Below are 24,359 nucleotides of genomic sequence, written 5' to 3'. Positions count from 1 at the left end.
CCTAATGTGTGTTTCCCCCCCTTTCCTCTCGCCTCTTGGCTTGTCCCTAATGTGTGTTTCCCCCTTTCCTCTCGCCTCTTGGCTTGTCCCTAATGTGTGTTTCCCCCTTTCCTCTCGCCTCTTGGCTTGTCCCTAATGTGTGTTTCCCCCTTTCCTCTCGCCTATTTGCTTGTCCCTAATGTGTGTTTCCCCCCCTTTCCTCTCGCCTCTTGGCTTGTCCCTAATGTGTGTTTCCCCCCTTTCCTCTCGCCTCTTGGCTTGTCCCTAATGTGTGTTTCCCCCCTTTCCTCTCGCCTCTTGGCTTGTCCCTAATGTGTGTTTCCCCCTTTCCTCCTGCCTCTTGGCTTGTCCCTAATGTGTGTTTCCCCCCTTTCCTCCTGCCTCTTGGCTTGTCCCTAATGTGTGTTTCCCCCCTAATGGTTCAGGTTAGCATCTGGTTTGATGAGAACAAGCTGATCCTAGATCTGTCTGTCTGTCTGTCTGTCTGTCTGTCTGTCTGTCTGTCTGTCTGTCTGTCTGTCTGTCTGTGTGTGTGCGTGCGTGCGTGTATGTGTGTGTGTACTTTATATAACATACATAGGCGGTGACGTTGGCATGGATCTCTCTCAGGACGTGTTGGCGGTACTGCAGTCGTACCTGGATGGGCACCAGGGGGGAGTCTATAGGGCCGAGAGAGAGAGAGCACAGAACAAACTTAGAACCACGTCACACTACCTCACAGCACTCCCTAGTCCCCAGTCCCAAAACAACCTCCAGTCTCTTCTCTTAGCCCCTTAAGTTACTCCCTAGTCCCCAGTCCCAAAACAACCTCTAGTCTCTTCTCTTAGCCCCTAAATTACTCACTAGACCCCAGTCCCAAAACAACCTCTAGTCTCGTCTCGTAGCCCCTAAATTACTCCTTGGTCACAAGTCCCAAAACAACCTCTAATCTCATCTCTTAGCCCCTAAATTACGCCCTAGTCCCCAGTCCCAAAACAACCTCTAGTCTCTTCTCTTAGCCCCTTAAATTGCTCCCTAATCCCCAGTCCCAAAACAACCTCTAGTCTCTTCTCTTATCCCCTTAAATTACTCCCTAGTCCCCAGTCCCAAAACAACCTCTAGTCTCTTCTCTTAGCCCCTTAAGTTGCTCCCTAATCCCCAGTCCCAAAACAACCTCTAGTCTCTTCTCTTAGACCCTAAATGACTCCCGACTCCCCAGTCCCAAAACAGCCTCTAGTCTCTTCTCTTAGCCCCTTAAGTTACTCCCTAGTCCCCAGTCCCAAAACAACCTCTAGTCTCTTCTCTTAGCCCCTTAAGTTACTCCCTAGTCCCCAGTCCCAAAACAGCCTCTAGACTCTTCTCTTAGCCCCTTAAGTTACTCCCTAGTCCCCAGTCCCAAAACAACCTCTAGTCTCTTCTCTTAGCCCCTTAAGTTGCTCCCTAATCCCCAGTCCCAAAACAACCTCTAGTCTCTTCTCTTATCCCCTTAAATTACTCCCTAGTCCCCAGTCCCAAAACAACCTCTAGTCTCTTCTCTTAGCCCCTTAAGTTACTCCCTAGTCCCCAGTCCCAAAACAGTCTCTAGTCTCTTCTCTTAGACCCTAAATGACTCCCGACTCCCCAGTCCCAAAACAGCCTCTAGTCTCTTCTCTTAGCCCCTTAAGTTGCTCCCTAATCCCCAGTCCCAAAACAACCTCTAGTCTCTTCTCTTATCCCCTTAAATTACTCCCTAGTCCCCAGTCCCAAAACAACCTCTAGTCTCTTCTCTTAGCCCCTTAAGTTACTCCCTAGTCCCCAGTCCCAAAACAGCCTTTAGTCTCTTGTCTTAGACCCTAAATGATTCCCCATCCCAAAAACAGCCTCTACTCTTTCTTAGCCCCTTAAGTTACTGGTCCCAAAACAACCTCTAGCTCTTCTCTAACCACTCCCTAGTCCCCAGTCCCAAAACAGCCTCTAGACTCTTCTCTTAGCCCCTTAAGTTACTCCCTAGTCCCCAGTCCCAAAACAACCTCTAGACTCTTCTCTTAGACCCTAAATGACTCCCGACTCCCCAGTCCCAAAACAGCCTCTAGTCTCGTCTCGTAGCCCCTAAATTATTCCCTAGAGCTCAGTCCCAAAACAGCCTCTAGTCTCTTCTCTTAGCCCCTAAATTACTCCTTGGTCACCAAGTCCCAAAACAGCCTCTAATCTCATCTCTTAGCCCCTAAATTACGCCCTAGTCCCCAGTCCCAAAACAACCTCTAGTCTCGTCTCGTAGCCCCTAAATTACTCCTTGGTCACAAGTCCCAAAACAGCCTCTAATCTCATCTCTTAGCCCCTAAATTACGCCCTAGTCCCCAGTCCCAAAACAGCCTCTAGTCTCTTCTTTTAGCCCCTAAATGACTCCCTACTCCCCAGTCCCAAAACAACCTCTAGTCTCATTGCCCCTAAATTACTCCCTAGACCCCAGTATGAAACAAAGTCTAGTTATTCTCTGGCCACTAAATTCAGCATGGTCGAACCCCAGTCCCAAAACAATCTCTCCCAGGTCTTCTGAAGTCAGAAGTCCCTGAACAACCTCTAGCCTCTTATCTTAGCCACTAAGTTACTCCCAGCAAAGGAACAGGATAGAGGCAATATAGCAGAAGCACCATTAAACTGAAAGGAGGATAAAAATATATATAATTAACAAGTCAGTTAAGAACAAAATCTTATTTACAATGTTAGCCTACTGGGGAACAGTGGGTTAACTACCTTGTTCAGGAGCAGAACGACAGATTTTAACCTTGTCAACTCAGGGATTTGATCAAGCAACCTTTTGGTTACTGGCCTAATGCTCTAACCACTAGGCTACCTGACGCCCTAAAAATGTCAAGTGATGAGTTGCTCCCCTACACCTCCCTCTCTTCCTCCCTATCTATGTTGTATCTCCTCTGTCCCCCTCTCCCTCTCTCTCTCTGTTGTATCAGTCCTCCCTCCCCTCTCCCTCCCTCTCTTACTTCTCTGTCTGTGTTGTATCAGTCCTCCCTCCCCCTCTCTCACCTCTCTGTGGTGTATAAGTCCTCCCTCCTTCCATCCCTCCCTCTCTCACCTCTCTCTCTATGTTGTATCAGTCATCCCTCCCTCTCTCTCCTTCTCTCTCCTTCTCTCTCCCTCTCTCACTATGTTATATCAGTCCTCCCTCCCTCTCTCTCCTTCTCTCTCTCCCTCTCTCCCTCTCTCACCTCTCTCTCTATGTTGTATCAGTCCCTGCAGTATGAGAACAAAGTGAAGGTTATTCTCTGTGTCACTCAGAGTCAGCATGGCGATGCCTCCCATCCCAGAATGCTCCTCTTCTGAAGTCAGAGTGGAGCTGAACGTCTCTGCGGGGTCACACAGATATCACACTCACATTATAAACACACATAATGTATATACACATGTATATACACACACACCACCTTCTTTTCACTGCAGTCGGTTACTGAACGTTTGTCCTTGTTGAAATGTACACAAATGTATTGTACTTTGTATCCCTCCTTTACTCAAGTGGGTTAGTTTATTTTGGCAGTTACTTGTACATATATTCACATAAATCCTACCTCATGGAAATATTGAGACTACTTCTACCCACATTTAAACAGATACACAAATACACTTTCATGCACTCACAAATAGAGCCCCCCCACATGTTCACATCCAAACACACTTTCATGCAGTGTGTTCTTATCCAAGGCTGGGGTGTGAGTGTGGTGTTCATGCATCCAAATAGTGCCCCCCCCACACACACACACACACAAAACGCACTTTCATGCACTCACAAATGAGGTTTGAGTGTGTGTGGTGTTCCCCAAGGCTGGGGTTTGACACACACACACACACACACACAAACACACTTTCATGCACTCACAAATAGAGCCCCCCCCCCCACACACACACACACACACACACACAAACACACTTTCATGCACTCACAAATGTGAGCCCCCTTACCACACACACACAAACACACTCTCATGCACTCACAAATAGAGTTTGAGTGTGTGTGGTGTTCACATGCACTCACCTGCTGGGGTTTGAGTGCTCTGTGTTTGATGATCTTTCCTTCGATCACCTCCCGTCTACCGGTGGCTGTTGTCATAGTAACCCGAAGTTGTTCTGCCTGTAGCTGTCGCACGTGGGATTGGGGAAGATTCTTCCACACTCCACAGATCTGAAACACATATACACACACAGGTGACCACAGTCACATGGTCTTAGCCAAGGCTGGGGTTTGAGTGTGTGTGGTGTTCTTATCCAAGGCTGGGGTGTGAGTGTGTGGTGTTCTTATCCAAGGCTGGGGTGTGAGTGTGTGTGGTGTTCTTATCCAAGGCTGGGGTGTGAGTGTGTGATGTTCTTATCCAAGGCTGGGGTGTGAGTGTGTGATGTTCTTATCCAAGGCTGGGGTTTGAGTGTGTGTGGTGTTCTTATCCAAGGCTGGGGTGTGAGTGTGTGATGTTCTTATCCAAGGCTGGGGTGTGAGTGTGTGATGTTCTTATCCAAGGCTGGGGTTTGAGTGTGTGTGGTGTTCTTATCCAAGGCTGGGGTGTGAGTGTGTGGTGTTCTTATCCAAGGCTGGGGTTTGAGTGTGTGTGATGTTCTTATCCAAGGCTGGGGTGTGAGTGTGTGATGTTCTTATCCAAGGCTGGGGTGTGAGTGTGTGGTGTTCTTATCCAAGGCTGGGGTGTGAGTGTGTGATGTTCTTATCCAAGGCTGGGGTGTGAGTGTGTGGTGTTCTTATCCAAGGCTGGGGTTTGAGTGTGTGTGGTGTTCTTATCCAAGGCTGGGGTTTGAGTGTGTGTGGTGTTCTTATCCAAGGCTGGGGTGTGAGTGTGTGGTGTTCTTATCCAAGGCTGGGGTTTGAGTGTGTGTGGTGTTCTTATCCAAGGCTGGGGTTTGAGTGTGTGTGGTGTTCTTATCCAAGGCTGGGGTTTGAGTGTGTGTGGTGTTCTTATCCAAGGCTGGGGTGTGAGTGTGTGATGTTCTTATCCAAGGCTGGGGTTTGAGTGTGTGTGGTGTTCTTATCCAAGGCTGGGGTTTGAGTGTGTGTGGTGTTCTTATCCAAGGCTGGGGTTTGAGTGTGTGTGTGGTGCTCTGCCATAGTTACAGTTTACAACTGACTCAAAACAGCCTGCATGTGCTTTTTTATTTCCCTTCAACACACACACACACACACACACACACACACACACACACACACACACACACACACACACACACACACACACACACACACACACACACACACACACACACACACACACACACACACACACACACACAGTTCCATCTGTGGAAAAGATCAGCCCGTTGAGACTCTGGACTCTATCTCATTCCCAGGCCACAAACAACGAACCCTCCGGAAAAAAAACATTTGCCCTAGAGGGGGAAGAAATGTGTTGACGGACACACACCTCATAACTCACAGTCCAGGATAATCTCCTCTTATAATTATAAATGTGCTCCGTCTCCTTCACACGGGTGATGTCACGCACTTTTCACGTTTCTGTGTTTACTCTGTGTAAAGTTAGGTGACTGTGGCAGTTCCTGTGTTTACTCTGTGTAAAGTTAGGTGACTGTGGCAGTTCCTGTGTTTACTCTGTGTAAAGTTAGGTGACTGTGGCAGTTCCTGTGTTTACTCTATGTAAAGTTAGGTGACTGTGGTAGTTCCTGTGTTTACTCTGTGTAAAGTTAGGTGACTGTGGTAGTTCCTGTGTTTTCTCTATGTAAAGTTAGGTGACTGTGGCAGTTCCTGTGTTTACTATGTGTAAAGTTAGGTGACTGGGGCAGTTCCTGTGTTTACTCTGTGTAAAGTTAGGTGACTGTGGTAGTTCCTGTGTTTTCTCTAAGTAAAGTTAGGTGACTGTGGCAGTACCTGTGTTTACTCTGTGTAAAGTTAGGTGACTATGGTAGTTCCTTGTCCCTCTCAGTCCAACAGTTACACCATTTCATTTGACCCAATAAAATCGACTGGCTATTGCACTGAGCTAAATGTTTGTAAGTTGGCCATGCATGTGTGTGTGAGTGTGTAAGTGAGCACAATCATGAGTGTTTTTTTCTGTGTGAAAGTTGTTTGTGAGAATGGCCCCATGCATTATTTACAGTAATTAAGACCTGATTACCCAAGCAATGTTCTGAGAACGATAAGACAACGCTTTGACAATGCTGTGAGTGTGTGCGTGTGTGTTTATTATTGCAGGGTGAATTATGTCAGGCCAGTGAGAGTTTGACTGGAGAGTCACAGAGAGAGAGAGTGTTTATCGTGGAGCTACTTAATCTTTCTCTCTACACACAAATACACACACTTGCACGCTGAGACCCACACTCACACACATTCACAGACAAACACTTTCTCTCCCTGTCTTTCTCACATTCACTCACGCACACACACACACACACACACACACACACACACACACACACACACACACACACACACACACACACACACACACACACACACACACACACACACACACACACAACAAAAACATAAATAGCGGAAATGTCTACCTTGGAACAGAGAGAGTTCCAGTCTCTTACCATGTCTGAGTCTCCCTTAGGGGTCTTGTACTCAAGCGCAGTGTTTCCATCAGAATCAAGGAAGACAACCCTGCTTGGTCTCCCGATCCTAGGAGATGAGAGAGGGAGAGTGAGGACAGGAGAGAGGGGGAGAGGGAAAGATACAATTTTAGAGACTAGTTATTACTAATGAATATTACACGCTTATCGTTTATTTTTTTGTCTGTCTGTGTGTGTGTGTGTGTGTGTGTGTGTGTGTGTGTGTGTGTGTGTGTGTGTGTGTGTGTGTGTGTGTGTGTGTGTGTGTGTGTGTTACCTCTGGTAGGTGATGGAGAAGGTCAGGCTGGTTCTAGTGAGAGAGAAGCGTGCCCGGGCCACACCACTGGAGCTGGGTAACCAGGAGTCTGTCACTCCCGTCAACACTGCTACAAAGTCTGGACACACACACACACACACACACACACACACACACACACATAGTAAAGTAAAGATGTAAATCAGAAAGACTGAATGGAGGAACGATTTTCTTGTTACGAGGGCAGTGAGAGTATATGTGTTCTTTATATTTGTTATTTTTTTATTCTAACTTTATTTAACTAGGCAAGTCAGTTAAGAACAAATTCTTATTTTCAATGACTGCCTAGGAACAGTATATCCATGTGCTGTATATCCATGTGCTGTATATCCATGTACTGTATATCAATGTACTGTATATCCATGTGCTGTATATCCATGTACTGTATATCAATGTACTGTATATCCATGTACTGTATATCCATGTACTGTATATCCATGTACTGTATATCCATGTATGTATATCAATGTACTATATCCATGTATATCTGTATATCCTGTATATCAATGTACTGTATATCCATGTACTGTATATCTGTATATCCATGTGCTGTATATCCATGTACTGTATATCAATGTACTGTATATCAATGTACTGTATATCCATGTACTGTATATCCATGTACTGTATATCCATGTACTGTATATCAATGTACTGTATATCAATGTACTGTATATCCATGTACTGTATATCCATGTACTGTATATCCATGTACTGTATATCAATGTACTGTATATCCATGTGCTGTATATCCATGTGCTGTATATCAATGTACTGTATATCCATGTGCTGTATATCCATGTACTGTATATCCATGTGCTGTATATCAATGTACTGTATATCCATGTGCTGTATATCAATGTACTGTATATCCATGTGCTGTATATCCATGTGCTGTATATCCATGTACTGTATATCCATGTGCTGTATATCCATGTACTGTATATCCATGTGCTGTATATCAATGTACTGTATATCCATGTGCTGTATATCCATGTGCTGTATATCAATGTACTGTATATCCATGTGCTGTATATCCATGTACTGTATATCCATGTGCTGTATATCAATGTACTGTATATCCATGTGCTGTATATCCATGTGCTGTATATCCATGTACTGTATATCCATGTACTGTATATCCATGTACTGTATATCCATGTACTGTATATCCATGTGCTGTATATCCATGTACTGTATATCCATGTGCTGTATATCCATGTACTGTATATCCATGTACTGTATATCCATGTACTGTATATCCATGTGCTGTATATCAATGTACTGTATATCCATGTACTGCATGTATAATATGTGTGTGTGTATTTCCATTGCAGGTAGCCTAAAGCAATAGACCAGTAACCGAAAGGTTTGAATTCCTGAGCCGACAAGGTGACCAAATCTATCGATGTGCCATTGAGCAAGGCACTTCTCTCTGCTAAATGGCTAAATGTCAATGATGTAAGTCCATGCATGAATGTACAATATTGGTGTTTGTATGCGTTGGGTCGTGCGGGTGAGTGTGCATGCTCACCAGTACGGCTCTCCCCAGGGGAAATGTCCTCAGAGCTGAGGTATGAGCGGTCATTGTAGGTCTTGTGCAGGTCATCCTCTTTCTCCTTCTCCTGGAAGTACTCGAAGCCATCAAATATTGCCTCCACTTGCTTCCTGTCCACATCGCCTGGACAAGCACAACACCCAGGGACACAATGTGTGAGGCGGGGGGATATTTAAACAACACCTACAGGTTGGCATTACTTTAACATGAAGTAAAGAGAATAACAGAAAATGTTGAATGAGTGAAACAGCTAGAAAGAGTGAGAGTTACAGAGTGAAAGAGAGAGAGTTACAGAGTGAAAGAGAGAGTGGAAGAGTGAAAGAGAGGAGAGTTACAGAGCGAAAGAGTGAGAGTGAAAGAGTGAGTGAAACAGTGAGAGTTACAGAGTGAAAGAGAGGAGAGTGAAAGAGTCAAAGAGAGGAGAGTGAAAGAGTGAAAGAGTGAGTAAAAGAGTGAGAGTTACAGAGTGAAAGAGAGGAGAGTGAAAGAGTGAGAGAGGAGAGTGAAAGAGTGAAAGAGTGAGAGTGAAAGAGTGAGTGAAAGAGTGAGAGTTACAGATTGAAAGAGAGGAGAGTGAAAGAGTGAAAGAGAGGAGAGTTACAGAGTGAAAGAGTGAGAGTGAAAGAGTGAGTGAAAGAGTGAGAGTTTCAGAGTGATCGATTGAGAGTTACAGAGTGAAAGAGAGGAGAGTGAAAGAGTGAAAGAGAGGAGAGTTACAGAGTGAAAGAGTAAGAGATACAGAGTGAGTGTTACAGAGGGAAAGAGTGAGAGTGAGCGTTACAGAATGAAAGAGAGGAGAGGGAAAGAGTGAAAGAGAGGAGAGTTACAGAGTGAAAGAGTGAGAGTTTCAGAGTGATAGATTGAGAGTTACAGAGTGAAAGAGAGGAGAGTGAAAGAGTGAAAGAGAGGAGAGTTACAGAGTGAAAGAGTGAGAGTTACAGAGTGAGAGTTACAGAGGGAAAGAGTGAGAGTGAAAGAGTGAGCGTTACAGAATGAAAGAGAGGAGAGGGAAAGAGTGAAAGAGAGGAGAGTTACAGAGTGAAAGAGTGATAGTTACAGAGTGAAAGAGTGAGAGTTACAGAGTGAAAGAGTGAGAGTTACAGAGTGAAAAAGTGATAGCTACAGAGTGAAAGAGTGAGAGTTACAGAGTGAAAGAGTGAGAGTTACAGAGTGAAAGAGTGAGAGTTACAGAGTGAAAGAGAGGAGAGGAATAATTCTAAAATGCTGATCCAAAAGTCAGACAAGTGTTCTTTCAGTCATTCCTAATTCTCTCCGTCTCTCATTTATCCCTCCATCTTCTTCTCTCCAGGTGTCTACTCCAATCCCTCGTTGGAGCACTGCTGGCTCGTCTGGGTTCCACGGTAACAAGGTTTGTTTCTTAGTCCGAGGAGCAGAGGAGGGTTGGCAGTGACACTAACATTCAATCCCAACAATGACCTGCTCTTCCACACCACTATGTGTCCTGATGTCAAGAGCACATTTCAGCGCTGTCAGGATTTGGCCAGGGTTGTTCCGGGTTTTGGTCACTAGATGCCCCCATTGTGCTTTTTGACCTTATGTTTTTTCCCTTGTTCCCCATTATTATTTGCACTTGTGCCTCGTTTCCCCTGATTGTATTTAAACCCTTAGTTTCCCTCAGTTCTGTGCTCTGTGTTTGTATGTTAGCACCCAGCCCTAGTGTTCTGTATATTCTTGTCGATTCCGGTGGATGCTCTTGTGGAATTCTGTTTTTGTTTTTGAGTATCTCTTGAGGCTTTTTTGTGCTATTCCTACCACCTTTTGGATTTGCCATTTTTTGTATTGAAGGACTTCTCCTTTTTACTTTATTAAATACACCGTCTTAAGTACTGCTGTGTCTGCCTCATCTTCTGTGTTCTGCTGACTATTCGTGGCTCAGTTGGTTAAGTGACTGTTTCTCACTCCGGAGACCCAGGTTCGTAACCGGGTCCTGACAAGCGCCTCACACACTAACACACAATCTGACAGAACTCAGACACACTGAAAAGCATACTGAGAAACATACACACACACACTACGAGACAGAGACAGGCTATTAGTCACATACACATCATCATCAAAGTGTCCAGACGTATTTCTTCAAGACGATCCACTTTACTCCTTGACTATTTCCTTTACTTCTCTTTGTCCCTCTCATATCCTCTCTTTCTCTCTTTCTGGCTCTTTCATCTCTCTTTCATGGCCTTATTTCCCCAGTCCTCTCTCTCCCTCCATAGGGCATGCTCTAAGGATTTTGTGTAGTGTCAGTCACCTCCCTGCATTCCACTATACTGTATCCTCAGGTGCACCAGAGAATACACACACACACACACACACACACACACACACACGTGCAGATAGACATACCATTTTTCACCACTTAGACAAGCACACTCAAATCTTTTTAACATTTCGACAAACACACTCATACTTTTCCTAAAGACACAACCACAACACACTCCCACGTTTTCCCCCAAATCACCACCATGACACACACATTCATGAAAATGTTGAGAGTAGGCAAGACAACCTAGCCCAGACCTGCTACTGATCACATATCAGCCTCTCTAGAGAACAACATAATACAACTAACTGACCTAGAAGGGGTGTCCACATACTTTTATATATATAGTGTATGTAAAGATGGAGAAAGAGAGGGAGAGAGAGAGAGAGAGTTAGTAGGCTAGTAGGGGTTACCTTTGGGGCAGGTCTTGCAGCATTGTCCAGGTAGCAGCACTGGGGCATCACAGTTAGGCTCAGGACAGTCCCGCTTGACGTTCTTACAGCTCACCTTTCCCAACACCTTACCCTTACGACCCCTTTGCTGAAAAGAATAGATAGAAAACAACAACTCTTCATCCACACTGACCTCGACTCTGTATCAAACAGGCCTGATGATATTTGTTAAATGGGGTCATTTTGGGGGCACTAAGATAAGGAGATGATTTTGGTAATTGATTTGTTTATAATTAATGAGTTAATTATTTGATGTCCTATAACTGTCCATTGATAGTACTAGGCCCAGTTGTGGAAAAGTACCCAACTATCATACTTCAGTTAAAGTAAAGATACCTTCATAGAAAAGGACTCAAGTAAAAGTAAAATTCACCCAGTACAATTCTACTAAAGTAAAAGTCTAAAAGTATTTGGTTTACAATATACTTAATTATCAAAAGTAAATGTAACTGCTAAAAGTAAAAGTATAAATAATTTCAAATTCCTTAAATTAAGCAAACCAGACGGTACCATTTTCTTGTTTTTTAAATTCACAGATAGCCAGGGATACACTCCAACATTTAGACATCATTTAAAAATGAAGCATGTGTGTTTAATGAGTCCACCAGATTAAAGGCCCCCAGTAGGGAAGACCAGGGATGTTCTGTTGGTAATTGCAAGATTTTGACCTTTTTCCTGTCCAGCTGAGCATTCAAAAAGTAATGAGTACTTTTTGGGTATTATTTTTTTTTACTGTTATTTAACTAGTCAGTTAAAAACATATTCTTATTTTCAATGACTGCCTAGGAACAGTGGGTTAACTACCTATTCAGGGGCGGAACAACAGATGTGTACCTTGTCAGCTCGGGGATTTGAACTTGCAACCTTTCGGTTACTAGTCCAACTCACTAACAACTAGGCTACCCGGCCACCCCATGAAAACATATGGAGTAAAAAGTACAATATTTTCTTAAGGAATGAAGTAAAAGTAAAAGTTATAAAAAATATAAATAGTAAAATACAGATACCCCCAAAACTACTTAAGTAGTACTTTAAATTATTTATTCTTAAGTACTTTACACCACTGCGTAGGCCTACATAATGGATCCACTATCCAAGATTGACATGCACTCTACTAGGCTTGTTGTTATGAAGGGTGTTACTTACTGTCTCACAGTAACATTTGACACAGTGCATGACCCCAAACGGCTCCCCGAGGTCAGGGTGCCAAGTGTCCTCCAGCGAATAAAATCTTCCTCCGAATGAACATCCTGCAATCAGACCAGAGAACCCATTTAGAACCCAATACACTGGCAGGTGCTACAGTCCACATCTAAATGTAAAACGGGTGAGTAATGTGGTAGCCAGGCCGATGCACTAGACAATGGGATGTATACTGGGCAGTTCACTGTAAAGTGAAAAACTGCATATTCCCACAATGTTGTCAGACAGAACGACAAAATGAGTATTCTGTGCAGCCAGACTGTGGATATTTGACAGAAAATTCATGTCGCTGGTTGAGTGGATTGACTGGATACCTATTGTGTTCCAGAGCTCACAGGCGCATCCTGTTTCATTTAAACGGTGCAGGGGGCCCTTAAATTAATATAAAAATACCATTCACACAACAAACACCAAGCCATTTGGATAGAGAAATAAGGAATGCGCTTTTGGTAGCCTACCAAGGGCTATGTAATGGAAACGAATTGACGTGTTTAGTTTCGAGTATTTCAAATGATTGGAAAAGTGGTATTAATAAAAGTATTGCATTATAAAAAAAAGCTTGGATATAAATAGCCCCAGGGACAAGTGTTTGGCCACAACCCTCCCCTGCCGAGCTCCATATGGGTGTATTCATCCTCCGTTTCAAGAGTCGCTGTAGACCGCGGTCACCTTAGCCCCTCAGGCTCACCACCGCAGCCAGGAGGTGAAGCTCCCGGGTTCCAAGTTCACTACTGTTGATTTGATATTGTGCGGTTGCCGTAGCTGCTAACAACCTGGTTCGCATTATTCTTTCATTAAGTGACTACACTTTAAACAATCCAGTCGGGTTAGAGTTAGACAGATCACCAAGCTTTCCCGCACAACTCACTGCAATATAAATCACTGCTTGGCACAGCCAGAGTAGGACACTAAAGAACTGCAGTAATGGAATGGAATGTCGATTGATTACAGTTTCCATGATTGGATAAACGTTATTAGTGGCAGTTGTTAAAATTAATACACTGCACTAACGCATTGACTTCTCACTCCCATGGTCTCAGTAGGCCTAACAAGCAGTTTAAAGCCCTGCACGTGAACCAGATGGCATTCTCAGTGGTTATGACTAATATGTTTTCTGCAAGTTTGTTCATGAAGTAACCATAACAGTGGGCAGGTCGAGGAAGATGCAAGAAATAAACGATTGGGACGATAATGAGGAGAAGAGGTTTGATGCTGTGCAGTCAGACACTTTGATATACAAAATGATACTTTAATGACGGTCTTAAAAAGCTATAGACATATCAGGCTATACATTTAAATTTATATTTGGCAGATTAGCAAACGAGCACTTGGCTAGCCTATAGAGCTGAGCTGCCCCTGCCAGAATTCAAAACGCAGCAGGCGTCATTATAGGCAATACTTTCAATTCAGAAATTCAGCCTGAAAATAAATTACTTTGACTGAAGTAGAAGAGGAAACTTGGCTCACCTGACATGCCCTTGGATGTTAAAGGCTCCCTCTCCGACTGGATGGGCAGAATGGGAGACTTCAGCCGTGAGGCCAGTCCAGAGTGCAGCAACGCGCAAATCATCACGCACATCAAGGAACTCAGCGCTCCGCGAGTCTGCATACTGGAGAGGGGCAGCATCTCTTTTCCTTTTTTGTTCTTGAAGCTTTCACGTGTAGGTAAGTTGTCACTCCAGTAATACACCTTCCCAAAATGAGCATGAATATGTTAGCATTCACGTCACCAGATAGCCTATTCGTTGATGGTATTGAAGTTATTCCTATTCAGAAATAAAGTAGCCCAAGTTATGCGAGAGAGAAAAGTGAGAGAGAGAAAGTGACGAAAGAGTTTGGAGGTTTTCTGAGGCAATGACTGTACCCAGCCCAGAAGCGTATGTCCCGTCCGTGCGGGTCCCTTCCCACTTTATACTTTCCCTGACACTTGGAGCAGGCACCGGCAGGGAGGGGTGAGAAATAAAGGAGTGGTTGGGGTTAGATGAACGTCCTATACCTATAGCCTATACCGCTATCCTAATGCTATGGAAAGTGTGTCAGAACACCTAGTGAAAGAAAGTGGAATCTTCAAGGCTTTAGCCTACAGTAGGCGAGGGAGGAATGTGTTTCTGTGTGTCTGTGTGCAGCATGTTCTCTATTTATACAACTGCGTCTGGAGTTCAGACCTAAGTGACTTAGCAGAAACAAATGAACATAGTTTGAATAGTTAATGCGAGGTGTTTCAATGTATGTTGGTCCTCTATCACAGAATGGCCTTTTTTCTGTAGCTCTGTATTTCTTTTTGGCCATATTAACTTCAGCTTCACCTACCGTTCCTACCTGAACAGTCATGCGTTTGTGTGGCCTATTTGTAAGCCAACGGTTCATTGGACTCCTATGTCGTTATAAACTTACAACTCAATATAATCCTGTTTTGGATAGTGTAGGATTCACAATGAATACGAATGTCTGAAGTCATCGACAATATTGACTCATTATTTACTATTTTGTTTATAAAAACGTTATCTTGTTGTTATCAAAGATAAAATTATATACAAGATTTTATTTGGGTTTGTTGTAAATTGAGCAATATGCTTCACACTCCATGTTCCATTGGCGCGAGAATGTGTTGGAGAATGCTTTCAAGAGGCTTCAGTCTTGGTCCATAGGGAGGCATCACTAGCGCTCTGCTGGTCAAATTTATATTACTGTAGTGAAGTGCGCAAGGAGATTTATTTGAGGAAGTTCACAGCAAGGGTCTCGCCAATCCGTCAGTCTGTTGGACAGTAATCATCCCTCAGTGAGTGCAAAATAAAGGACAACCACCACCATTAGACAGAATAGGATGATAATACAGTAATGATAATAATAATAATAATTAACAATAATGGCACATAAAACTAATTTAAATATGTACTTATTAATTTGCTTATTTTAGCCTAAAGGATCACCGACTGAACACTGTGTGCGTTTCTTTCCCAAAGTCCCAAACTACCCCGACGAATAATAAAACAACCAAAATAAAGTATCCCTACTTTAAGGGGGCTTGGGGGCCAGGCTGTGAATCAGGCGAGTTGTTTAGAGAAGAACCATATATCTATCACTGATTGTAGCTTTGTCTGTCGCGCTCCGGAAACTGCGCCTGGCTCTCGCCTCCAACCCCTCCCCAATCCATCCACATGCTAAACATGACGATATGCTCAATGGCGATAACCTACCCCATTCAACAAGAAACCAGCACGTCTCCCATTCTGCCCGAGTGACCCTAGCTCTAACAAGGGCTATAAACAAGGACTATGAAAAGGAAGGAACAACAAAACCATGTCTCGAAGCATATAGGCTTATATCCAAAATTACATTTTCTAAAGTCTTAGGTAGTGCTGTGACATTATGGTATTTTGGGTAACGGTTTTTGCAATTTTTGTTGATTTTTGTTGTTGTTAGGCCTAATGCATCATAATGCATCTTTGAAAATGTGACATCATACCTAATGCATACAACACAGACTTTGTGACACCCCTGTCTCAAAAACAAATGGTTTTGACTGCTTGCAACTTTTGGAAATAAAGCTTTTCCTCCCAACCGTGCCATCATATAAAAATCAAAAACTGCAATTGGGTAAACTATATCTACTTGCATATGAAGTTGAATCCCCTTCTCCTAAAATAAATATATTAAGACAATAATGTTTGTCCATAATTAATGTTTGTCCATAATAATAATAATTGTCCATAATTGTCGTTTACATTATTATATGATAATTGTGCCAGCACTAGTCTTAGGCTACTTTAATAAAATTGCATCCTATTTTCTGCATCAGTTTGTATTTAAAGACTAGTTCCCCATAGCCAGTGTAGGTGGAGATAGAAGTGAATGTGGGAACCCCTAAATATCTGTCAATATATTGGAATAGAAAATAATGTATATTGTCCCCTTGTGTATAGGCTATAGAGAGACATTGTAGCCGGAATTGAAGAGTAAATAAACATTTTTGAAAAAGTACACATCTGTTCTTCAAATGACATGCCAGTTTCTGTTGAAAGTACATAACAAGTTCACACACATATTTACACATTATATATATATATATATATATATATATATATATATATATATATATATATATATATACACACAGAGACACACACAGACACACACACAGACACACAGACACACAGACACACAGACACACACACACACAGACACACACACACACACACACACACACACACACACACACACACACACACACACACACACACACACACACACACACACACACACACACACACACACACTTGTATTATTATTATTTTTTACATGTTTTATTCCGGACCCTGACATTGCATTTTGGGATTTGTGTGTATCATTTTGTATTGTTAGATATTACTGCACTTTTGGAGCTAGAAACATAAGCATTTTGCTACACCTGCGATAACATCTGCAAAAGTGTATTGTATGTGTGAGGACAAGGTGAATGTCACATTATGTGGCTGTGAAAGACTTCCACTGAGGTGAATTAATTCACACCCGGGTTCCCCTATACTCCGTGCACGGCGCGCACCCGTGAATGGATTCGATGATGGTCTATTTGCACTTCATCACTGAGTGATAACCGCCGCTTTTATTTAATGTTGGACCGACCGATTCATTACATTGGGTATCAAATTGTCTATTGGGAGCTAACACAACACATTTATTTATATTATACGAGTCTCACAGAGTAATGAGGGGAGCCTTTGTGTATTGCCCTACACGCATGGCTTGCTATAGGTGCACTTTTCTGAACTCCAAAAAGGATAAATGTGGATGTGGACATTCTTTAATGTTGCTATATTATTAGGTCTACTGTAAACCTCCTATTATTTGATATCTAAAACAGAAGGATTCAGGGTTGAGGGTTGAAAAGTGTAGTTAGCCCATCTCGGTAGATTGTGTAGAGTTTGCCCTTGTCTGTAGATTTCAAAAATAGTATCTCTCTTGCACTCATTTCGAGAATGAAAGTAGCCTAGCCTGGAGTTTACAGTCGTTCCCCTAAACCATGACGCGTGCTCATGTAAAGAAGAGGGGAAAGAGAGAGAAAATATTAAAAGGGAGAAGGAAAGAGAGTGCACGCGTCTGAAATAATTTCTAATATGTCAAAAAACATTGACTGCGCTCTAATAAAATCGATTAACCGTGACCAGCGTTTGATGAGCGAGTGAAGTTACAATTCTGATCAGACAAAACCTAATATAAACCAGACACCATGTCTCTATTTTTATAGTTAAAGTGTTGTCCAATATGTTTTCCCTGAAGATATGACACACTCGAGGCCTAAAATATGATCAGATCGAAGAACCATACGCCTATGTGAGAACATGTTGGTGCTTTGATTACGCAATCATGTCTCTTCTCTGTGTATTTGCGGTTGGTGTCGAATACAGACATCCGGAAATGCATAAACGCATCAGCGCATGTTGTTTCATTTGCGTACTACCCCAGAAACCTCGTGCCTCCCTCCTCTTTCTGTCTGACTGGCACACATTCGGGACCGCATCCTGTTTGCTGGCTGGATTATACTGGAGGTGTGAATATACAGCGAGGAGGGGGAGCAGGGGACTCATGATAGCCTAGCAGATGTGTACCAACCCGTTACAGGGCGCCCCCCGACACCACCTGTTCCCCATCACCGTTTTATGTACACTGATCACATGGCAGAGGTTGACAACGAGGTCACTACAATTTCTGCCCTACTTTAATGCACGCACATTTAACCCCTTGTGGCACCTGAGAGATTGAGTTTTTTCGTGATGTATCTCATTTCAACCTACATTTCTGACTCAAGTGTAAATCTCTTGAAACAAACCAGAACAAATGCGCTGAATGTAGTATGGAAATCCTGTCTCCCTCGCGCTCTCATTGGACCACTGCTCGCGTTATCAAGTCCAGACATAGAGACGGATTTTTTTTCTTCTCAAGAATAGATCAGAGAAATATAAAGTTGCTCACTGATTAGTCAGTTTGCTTGTATGGAGCGTCGTCAGAAAAAATGATGACTCATTTGATTTGACCCTTGATAAAACCTTTAATAGGACTTGGAGGTGTTGGATATTATTTAGCCTAATGATGGAAAAAAAATAACATGCTAGTGATTAAATATCCATGCCCGTGTTTATAAATTAAAGGTTGTATAAATTATAACATATAAAGTAAGTCAGAACTAATCAGTCAGAACTAATCATCTACATTGATTCATTATGAGGTCAATTAAAACCAGGATGTGTCTCGAGGAAGAACCTTTTACTGCCTCCAATTTGGTTCTTAATAATGGCAACTGACAGAACTACAAAAAGATAAGGGCTGATGTCTTTATAGCTACTGTTATGCTGATGTAGATAATGATGGTAATAAGACCAACCAGGCCTACATGACTTGGTGTTGTCAGGCTAATTCTTGTGTTACTCCTAGCAATGGAAAGTAGAGAACACCCACTCAAAATGTAAATGCCGGTCTGGTTAGAATTCATGTTTATTCATGTAATGAACGCTCAGAATCAATTTGCAGACACTGCCGAAACGGCGAAATGAAAGGGGACAGGGGATGTGCGAATTGAATTGTTGCTCTTGTTCTATTCTTCTCACAATCCATTTCCAAGGGTTCCTTAGATAGAGATTGTGTGAATCTAATTATCGCCCTCCATGCAATTAGCGACCAGAAGCCATCTCCAAACACAGTAGGCCTGGAAATGTGGTAAGGTGAGGAGGGGGCAACAACAAAGCTTGTCTTTGACCCCTCGGATCCACCTGGGATTTCTCTCACTGCATGCTTGTAGAATTGCCTGACTCTAAGTCACCACTGTAGCAGCCTTCTGTAGCAGCCTTCTGTAGCAGCCTTCTGTAGCAGCCTTCTGTAGCAGCCTTCTGTAGCAGCCACCACTGTAGCAGCCACCACTGTAGCAGCCTTCTGTAGCAGCCTTCTGTAGCAGCCTTCTGTAGCAGCCACCACTGTAGCAGCCACCACTGTAGCAGCCTTCTGTAGCAGCCTTCTGTAGCAGCCACCACTGTAGCAGCCTTCTGTAGCAGCCTTCTGTAGCAGACACCACTGTAGCAGCCTTCTGTAGCAGCCTTCTGTAGCAGCCACCACTGTAGCAGCCTTCTGTAGCAGCCTTCTGTAGCAGCCACCACTGTAGCAGCCTTCTGTAGCAGCCTTCTGTAGCAGCCACCACTGTAGCAGCCACCACTGTAGCAGCCTTCTGTAGCAGCCTTCTGTAGCAGCCTTCTGTAGCAGCCACCACTGTAGCAGCCTTCTGTAGCAGTCTTCTGTAGCAGCCTTCTGTAGCAGCCTTCTGTAGCAGCCTTCTGTAGCAGCCTTCTGTAGCAGCCACCACTGTAGCAGCCACCACTGTAGCAGCCACCACTGTAGCAGCCTTCTGTAGCAGCCACCACTGTAGCAGCCACCACTGTAGCAGCCTTCTGTAGCAGCCTTCTGTAGCAGTCTTCTGTAACAGCCTTCTGTAGCAACCTTCTGTAGCAGCCACCACTGTAGCAGCCACCACTGTAGCAGCCTTCTGTAGCAGCCTTCTGTAGCAGCCACCACTGTAGCAGCCACCACTGTAGCAGCCACCACTGTAGCAGCCACCACCGTAGCAGCCACCACTGTAGCAGCCTTCTGTAGCAGCCTTCTGTAGCAGCCACCCCCGTAGCAGCCACCACTGTAGCAGCCACCACTGTAGCAGCCTTCTGTAGCAGCCTTCTGTAGCAACCACCACTGTAGCAGCCTTCTGTAGCAGCCTTCTGTAGCAGCCACCACTGTAGCAGCCTTCTGTAGCAGCCTTCTGTAGCAGCCACCACTGTAGCAGCGTTCTGTAGCAGCCCCCACTGTAGCAGCCTTCTGTAGCAGCCTTCTGTAGCAGCCTTCTGTAGCAGCCACCACTGTAGCAGCCTTCTGTAGCAGCCTTCTGTAGCAGCCACCACTGTAGCAGCCTTCTGTAGCAGCCTTCTGTAGCAGCCACCACTGTAGCAGCCTTCTGTAGCAGCCTTCTGTAGCAGCCTTCTGTAGCAGCCTTCTGTAGCAGCCACCACTGTAGCAGCCTCCTGTAGCAGCCTTCTGTAGCAGCCCCCACTGTAGCAGGCTTCATTATTTAATGTTACCAGACCGGTACGTCAGTTATACCACTATAACTCGGCCTGCACTTTGGCGCCAAAAGGGTAGAATAAAAGTCTATGTGGTTGTTCTTTTCTACAGCTGTTCCCGTGTTGCTTACAGATCTGTTCCACCCTCGATAAGCAAATTCCAGGCTTAAATCACCCCCACCCCCCAATCCGGCAGAAACACCATTACTGAGCGCCTTTGAATTCTACACCATCCGCATCTAATTTTGTTTATAAGAGTGAAATTACTTCCGCACTTTATTTTAAGCGGCTTTAGAAAGTTGATAGTTCTCAAGAGTCAAGGACCCAGTGATAACTGCCCACAGTATACACATTATGTTGGCAGTATACACATTTTGTTGGCAGTATACACATTATGTTGGCAGTATACACATTTTGTTGGCAGTATACACATTGTGTTGGCAGAATACACATTTTGTTGGCAGTATACACATTGTGTTGGCAGAATACACATTTTGTTGGCAGTATACACATTTTGTTGGCAGTATACACATTTTGTTGGCAGTATACACATTTTGTTGGCAGCATACACATTTTGTTGGCAGAATACACATTTTGTTGGCAGTATACACATTGTGTTGGCAGAATACACATTTTGTTGGCAGTATACACATTTTGTTGTATTGTAAAGTGGCTGTTCCACTGGATGTCAGAAGGTGAATTCACCAATTTGTAAGTCGCTCTGGATAAGAGCGTCTGCTAAATGACTTAAATGTAATGTAAATGTTGGCAGTATACACATTTTGTTGGCAGTATACACATTTTGTTGGCAGCATACACATTTTGTTGGCAGAATACACATTTTGTTGGCAGTATACACATTTTGTTGGCAGCATACACATTTTGTTGGCAGAATACACATTTTGTTAGCAGTATACACATTGTGTTGGCAGAATACACATTTTGTTGGCAGTATACACATTTTTTTGGCAGTATACACATTTTGTTGGCAGTATACACATTTTGTTGGCAGTATACACATTTTGTTGGCAGCATACACATTTTGTTGGCAGTATACACATTTTGTTGGCAGCATACACATTTTGTTGGCAGTATACACATTTTGTTGGCAGTATACACATTTTGTTGGCAGTATACACATTTTGTTGGCAGTATACACATTTTGTTGGCAGCATACACATTTTGTTGGCAGTATACACATTTTGTTGGCAGTATACACATTTTGTTGGCAGCATACACATTTTGTTGGCAGTATACACATTTTGTTGGCAGTATACACATTTTGTTGGCAGCATACACCTTTTGTTGGTTGCACATTTTTATTCTTGCAGGTTTTTTGTACAATGTGATTTACAGCTGATTTACAATCTAGGTGGTCTGACCAAATGATACCAGTGTCTGTTCCAGAACATGCAAACAGCAGAAAAAGAGAAAAGAGAGATCATGGAGAGAATACTACTTCCTGGTTCAGATGACCAGACAAATAATGTTGCAGTAGGCTTGAATATCACAATCAATTGGACAAACAATCTAACATGTCTGACTTATTCCTGCTCTAACCATCTCTCCACCTGCTACATTTCTATAAAGACCTACTCCTTCCCTTTATCTTTGTCATTCCCTCTTTCCCTGCCTGTCTTTTGAAGTCGTTAGGGTCCTGTGGTCATCAGAGGTCTTCTGGGCCCAGCCCATTCATGCATGCCACACACACACACACACACACACACACACACACACACACACACACACACACACACACACACACACACACACACACACACACACACACACACACACACACACACACACACACACACAAACGTCCTGCGGGATAAACGTACGTTACCACCTGTCTTTGTGACCCTGAGTCAACACTGGTAGTGTTACAGCCACTGACTCCCACGCCTCACAATCTCACACACACACACCACCACCATCCGTATCAACCCTACTGTCCTACAATCAACCCCCACACCAGAGTGTGGGACCCCCAGTGAGACATCCTCCTAACACTCCCACAGACAGCGCTGGCCCAGCCCCAAACCTCCAGGGGTTGTGTAGCTGTGAGGAAGTCCAGCATCCCGGGGAGAAGTCACAGAGAGTTCTTCAGAGATGGGAAATTAGACATGGAAATGGTCATCCAAAGATCAAACTCATCCCAAAGAGTTGGTGTGTTATTCACTTTTCTCCCATCATACAGCAGAAGAATGGTCCTTCCATCTCACAAGTTTATCCCAAATTTGTCACATGACCAACCTTGTGACAACCTATTTGCAATGTGACGATGTGCCAGCGTGATGTGGTAGCAGTTTGCTCCTATCACCAGCAGGATAGAGGCCCTTCATTGTACAAGGTACTATACTCTGTCCTCCATATGTCACTCTGCCCCCGCCTCTTTTCCCTCTTTCCCAGAATGGAGAGCTGCTCCTGGGCTGAGGCTGAAGCTGAGGCCTGGGCCTGGTTCGGCCAGAGTGGAGCAGGATGACCCAAAATTGGACACCAGCCCTGAGTCAGAATCTGACACCGCCAGCTCCTCAAACTTCTGGATGACCATCCGTACAGACTGAAAGGGCATGTCTCTGCGCCAGCGACCCCCCCCAGCTCCAGTAGGCCCTCTATAGTCGGATGCTCGGCTGAGAAAGACGTGGGGTGGAGGGGGTAGGCCGCAGTGGAGCCTCAGCCTGCCCTGGCCCAGCCCCAGAGCGGGACGTACCCCAGCATGGCTGAAGCGAGTGGGTAGGGTGGCCAGGTGCTCCTGGGTCAGAGGGTTGTGGAAGCTCAACGTCCCTCCACCCATGTTGAGGAACAGCCCTAGGGTCTTGATCTGGGGTGGCACGGCACGTAAGGGCTCCCGACGGCTATCATACACGGTGGAGAAGGACAAGCCCCGCCTTTCCAGCCACCAGCCGCAAGCATCGTCCAATGAGCTCACTCCTGTATGGAAAATAGGAAAGATGGTTGCTTTCTATGTCACAAAAAAGACATAATGGGAAATTATGTCTTCAAATATTGTGCCAATAAACTTTTCAATGTCACCATGAAATAGGATACTCTGTATGCCTGACTGTTTATGCACTCAACAATGCCACTGTAGCAGGAATTTGTTGCCTCATTTGGCCTGAATTAAAACCTGATATTGGAGTAGAAACAGACTGGCACCCACACACCCACAGTGTTTCCGCCATATGTATTTATCAGCGGCGGTGCGTGGCCGCCACAATTCTTTACATTTTTCATATCGTTATACCCTTCAAAAGTTTGGGGTTCTTAGAAATGTCCTTGTTTTTGAAAGAAAAACACATTTTTTGACATTTTTTTCTCTCTTTTATTTCAAAAACAAGGACATTTCTAAGTGACCTCAAACTTTTGAACGGTAGTGTATGTGTATGTTTTATTGTTCTGTTTTTATTGTAATGTATACAGGGCTCTCTAGTAAAATAGATTTTTCATCTCAATGTGACTCTCTGTTTAAATAAAGGTTAAATAAAAAACATGTAAAAAATATTGTAGTGTTTTTGTGGATTGTAATATACACTGTAGTGTTTTTGTAGACAGTATTGTAATAAAACTCAGTTTTTGGTTTATTATCTTTGACATAGCAGTGGGGGCTTTGTCCTTGAGGAAATCTAAAGGACAAAATACTCAAAGAGCACATTTTCCATGACCTGTAGGTAGGACGAAGGTCCTTCTGTAAGGAACACAATAAATGGTCTATAATTGGCATGTATGTTTCTCACTTATGGGTGGAACATATTAGGATATGGGGGAGGGTAATGGACAGGGTATATGCAAATTAAATATTGTAGTATATACACTATAGTAATTACCGTAATGTTTTTGCAGACAGTAGTGTTTTTGTGGATGTGACTATAGTATTTACTGTAGTGTTTGTGGTCTGTAGTATACTGTAGTATTTACT

General features: G+C 43.7%; 1 protein-coding gene across 1 annotated transcript in view; it reads right to left on the bottom strand.

The window, feature by feature from the left end:
* LOC135553086 (chordin-like) overlaps nt 1–14,225 on the bottom strand; it is a 40,829-nt gene extending 26,604 nt beyond the window's left edge. Inside the window, exons 1-9 of the mRNA XM_064985179.1 lie at nt 13,815–14,225; nt 12,291–12,394; nt 11,106–11,232; nt 8,388–8,534; nt 6,815–6,932; nt 6,520–6,607; nt 4,015–4,150; nt 3,183–3,326; nt 577–659 (exon numbers count right to left, since the gene is read on the bottom strand). Of these exons, the coding sequence (XP_064841251.1) occupies nt 577–659; nt 3,183–3,326; nt 4,015–4,150; nt 6,520–6,607; nt 6,815–6,932; nt 8,388–8,534; nt 11,106–11,232; nt 12,291–12,394; nt 13,815–13,974 (1,107 nt within the window). The 5' untranslated portion in view covers nt 13,975–14,225. The remainder of the gene's footprint in view (nt 1–576; nt 660–3,182; nt 3,327–4,014; nt 4,151–6,519; nt 6,608–6,814; nt 6,933–8,387; nt 8,535–11,105; nt 11,233–12,290; nt 12,395–13,814) is intronic.
* Between the last annotated feature and the right edge of the window lie 10,134 nt (nt 14,226–24,359).

This window comes from Oncorhynchus masou, chromosome 13 (assembly GCF_036934945.1).
Source record: "Oncorhynchus masou masou isolate Uvic2021 chromosome 13, UVic_Omas_1.1, whole genome shotgun sequence".
Taxonomy (NCBI): Eukaryota; Metazoa; Chordata; class Actinopteri; order Salmoniformes; family Salmonidae; genus Oncorhynchus; species Oncorhynchus masou.
The sequence above is the reverse complement of the archived record's forward strand: the minus strand, read 5'-3'. Positions and strand labels throughout refer to the sequence as shown.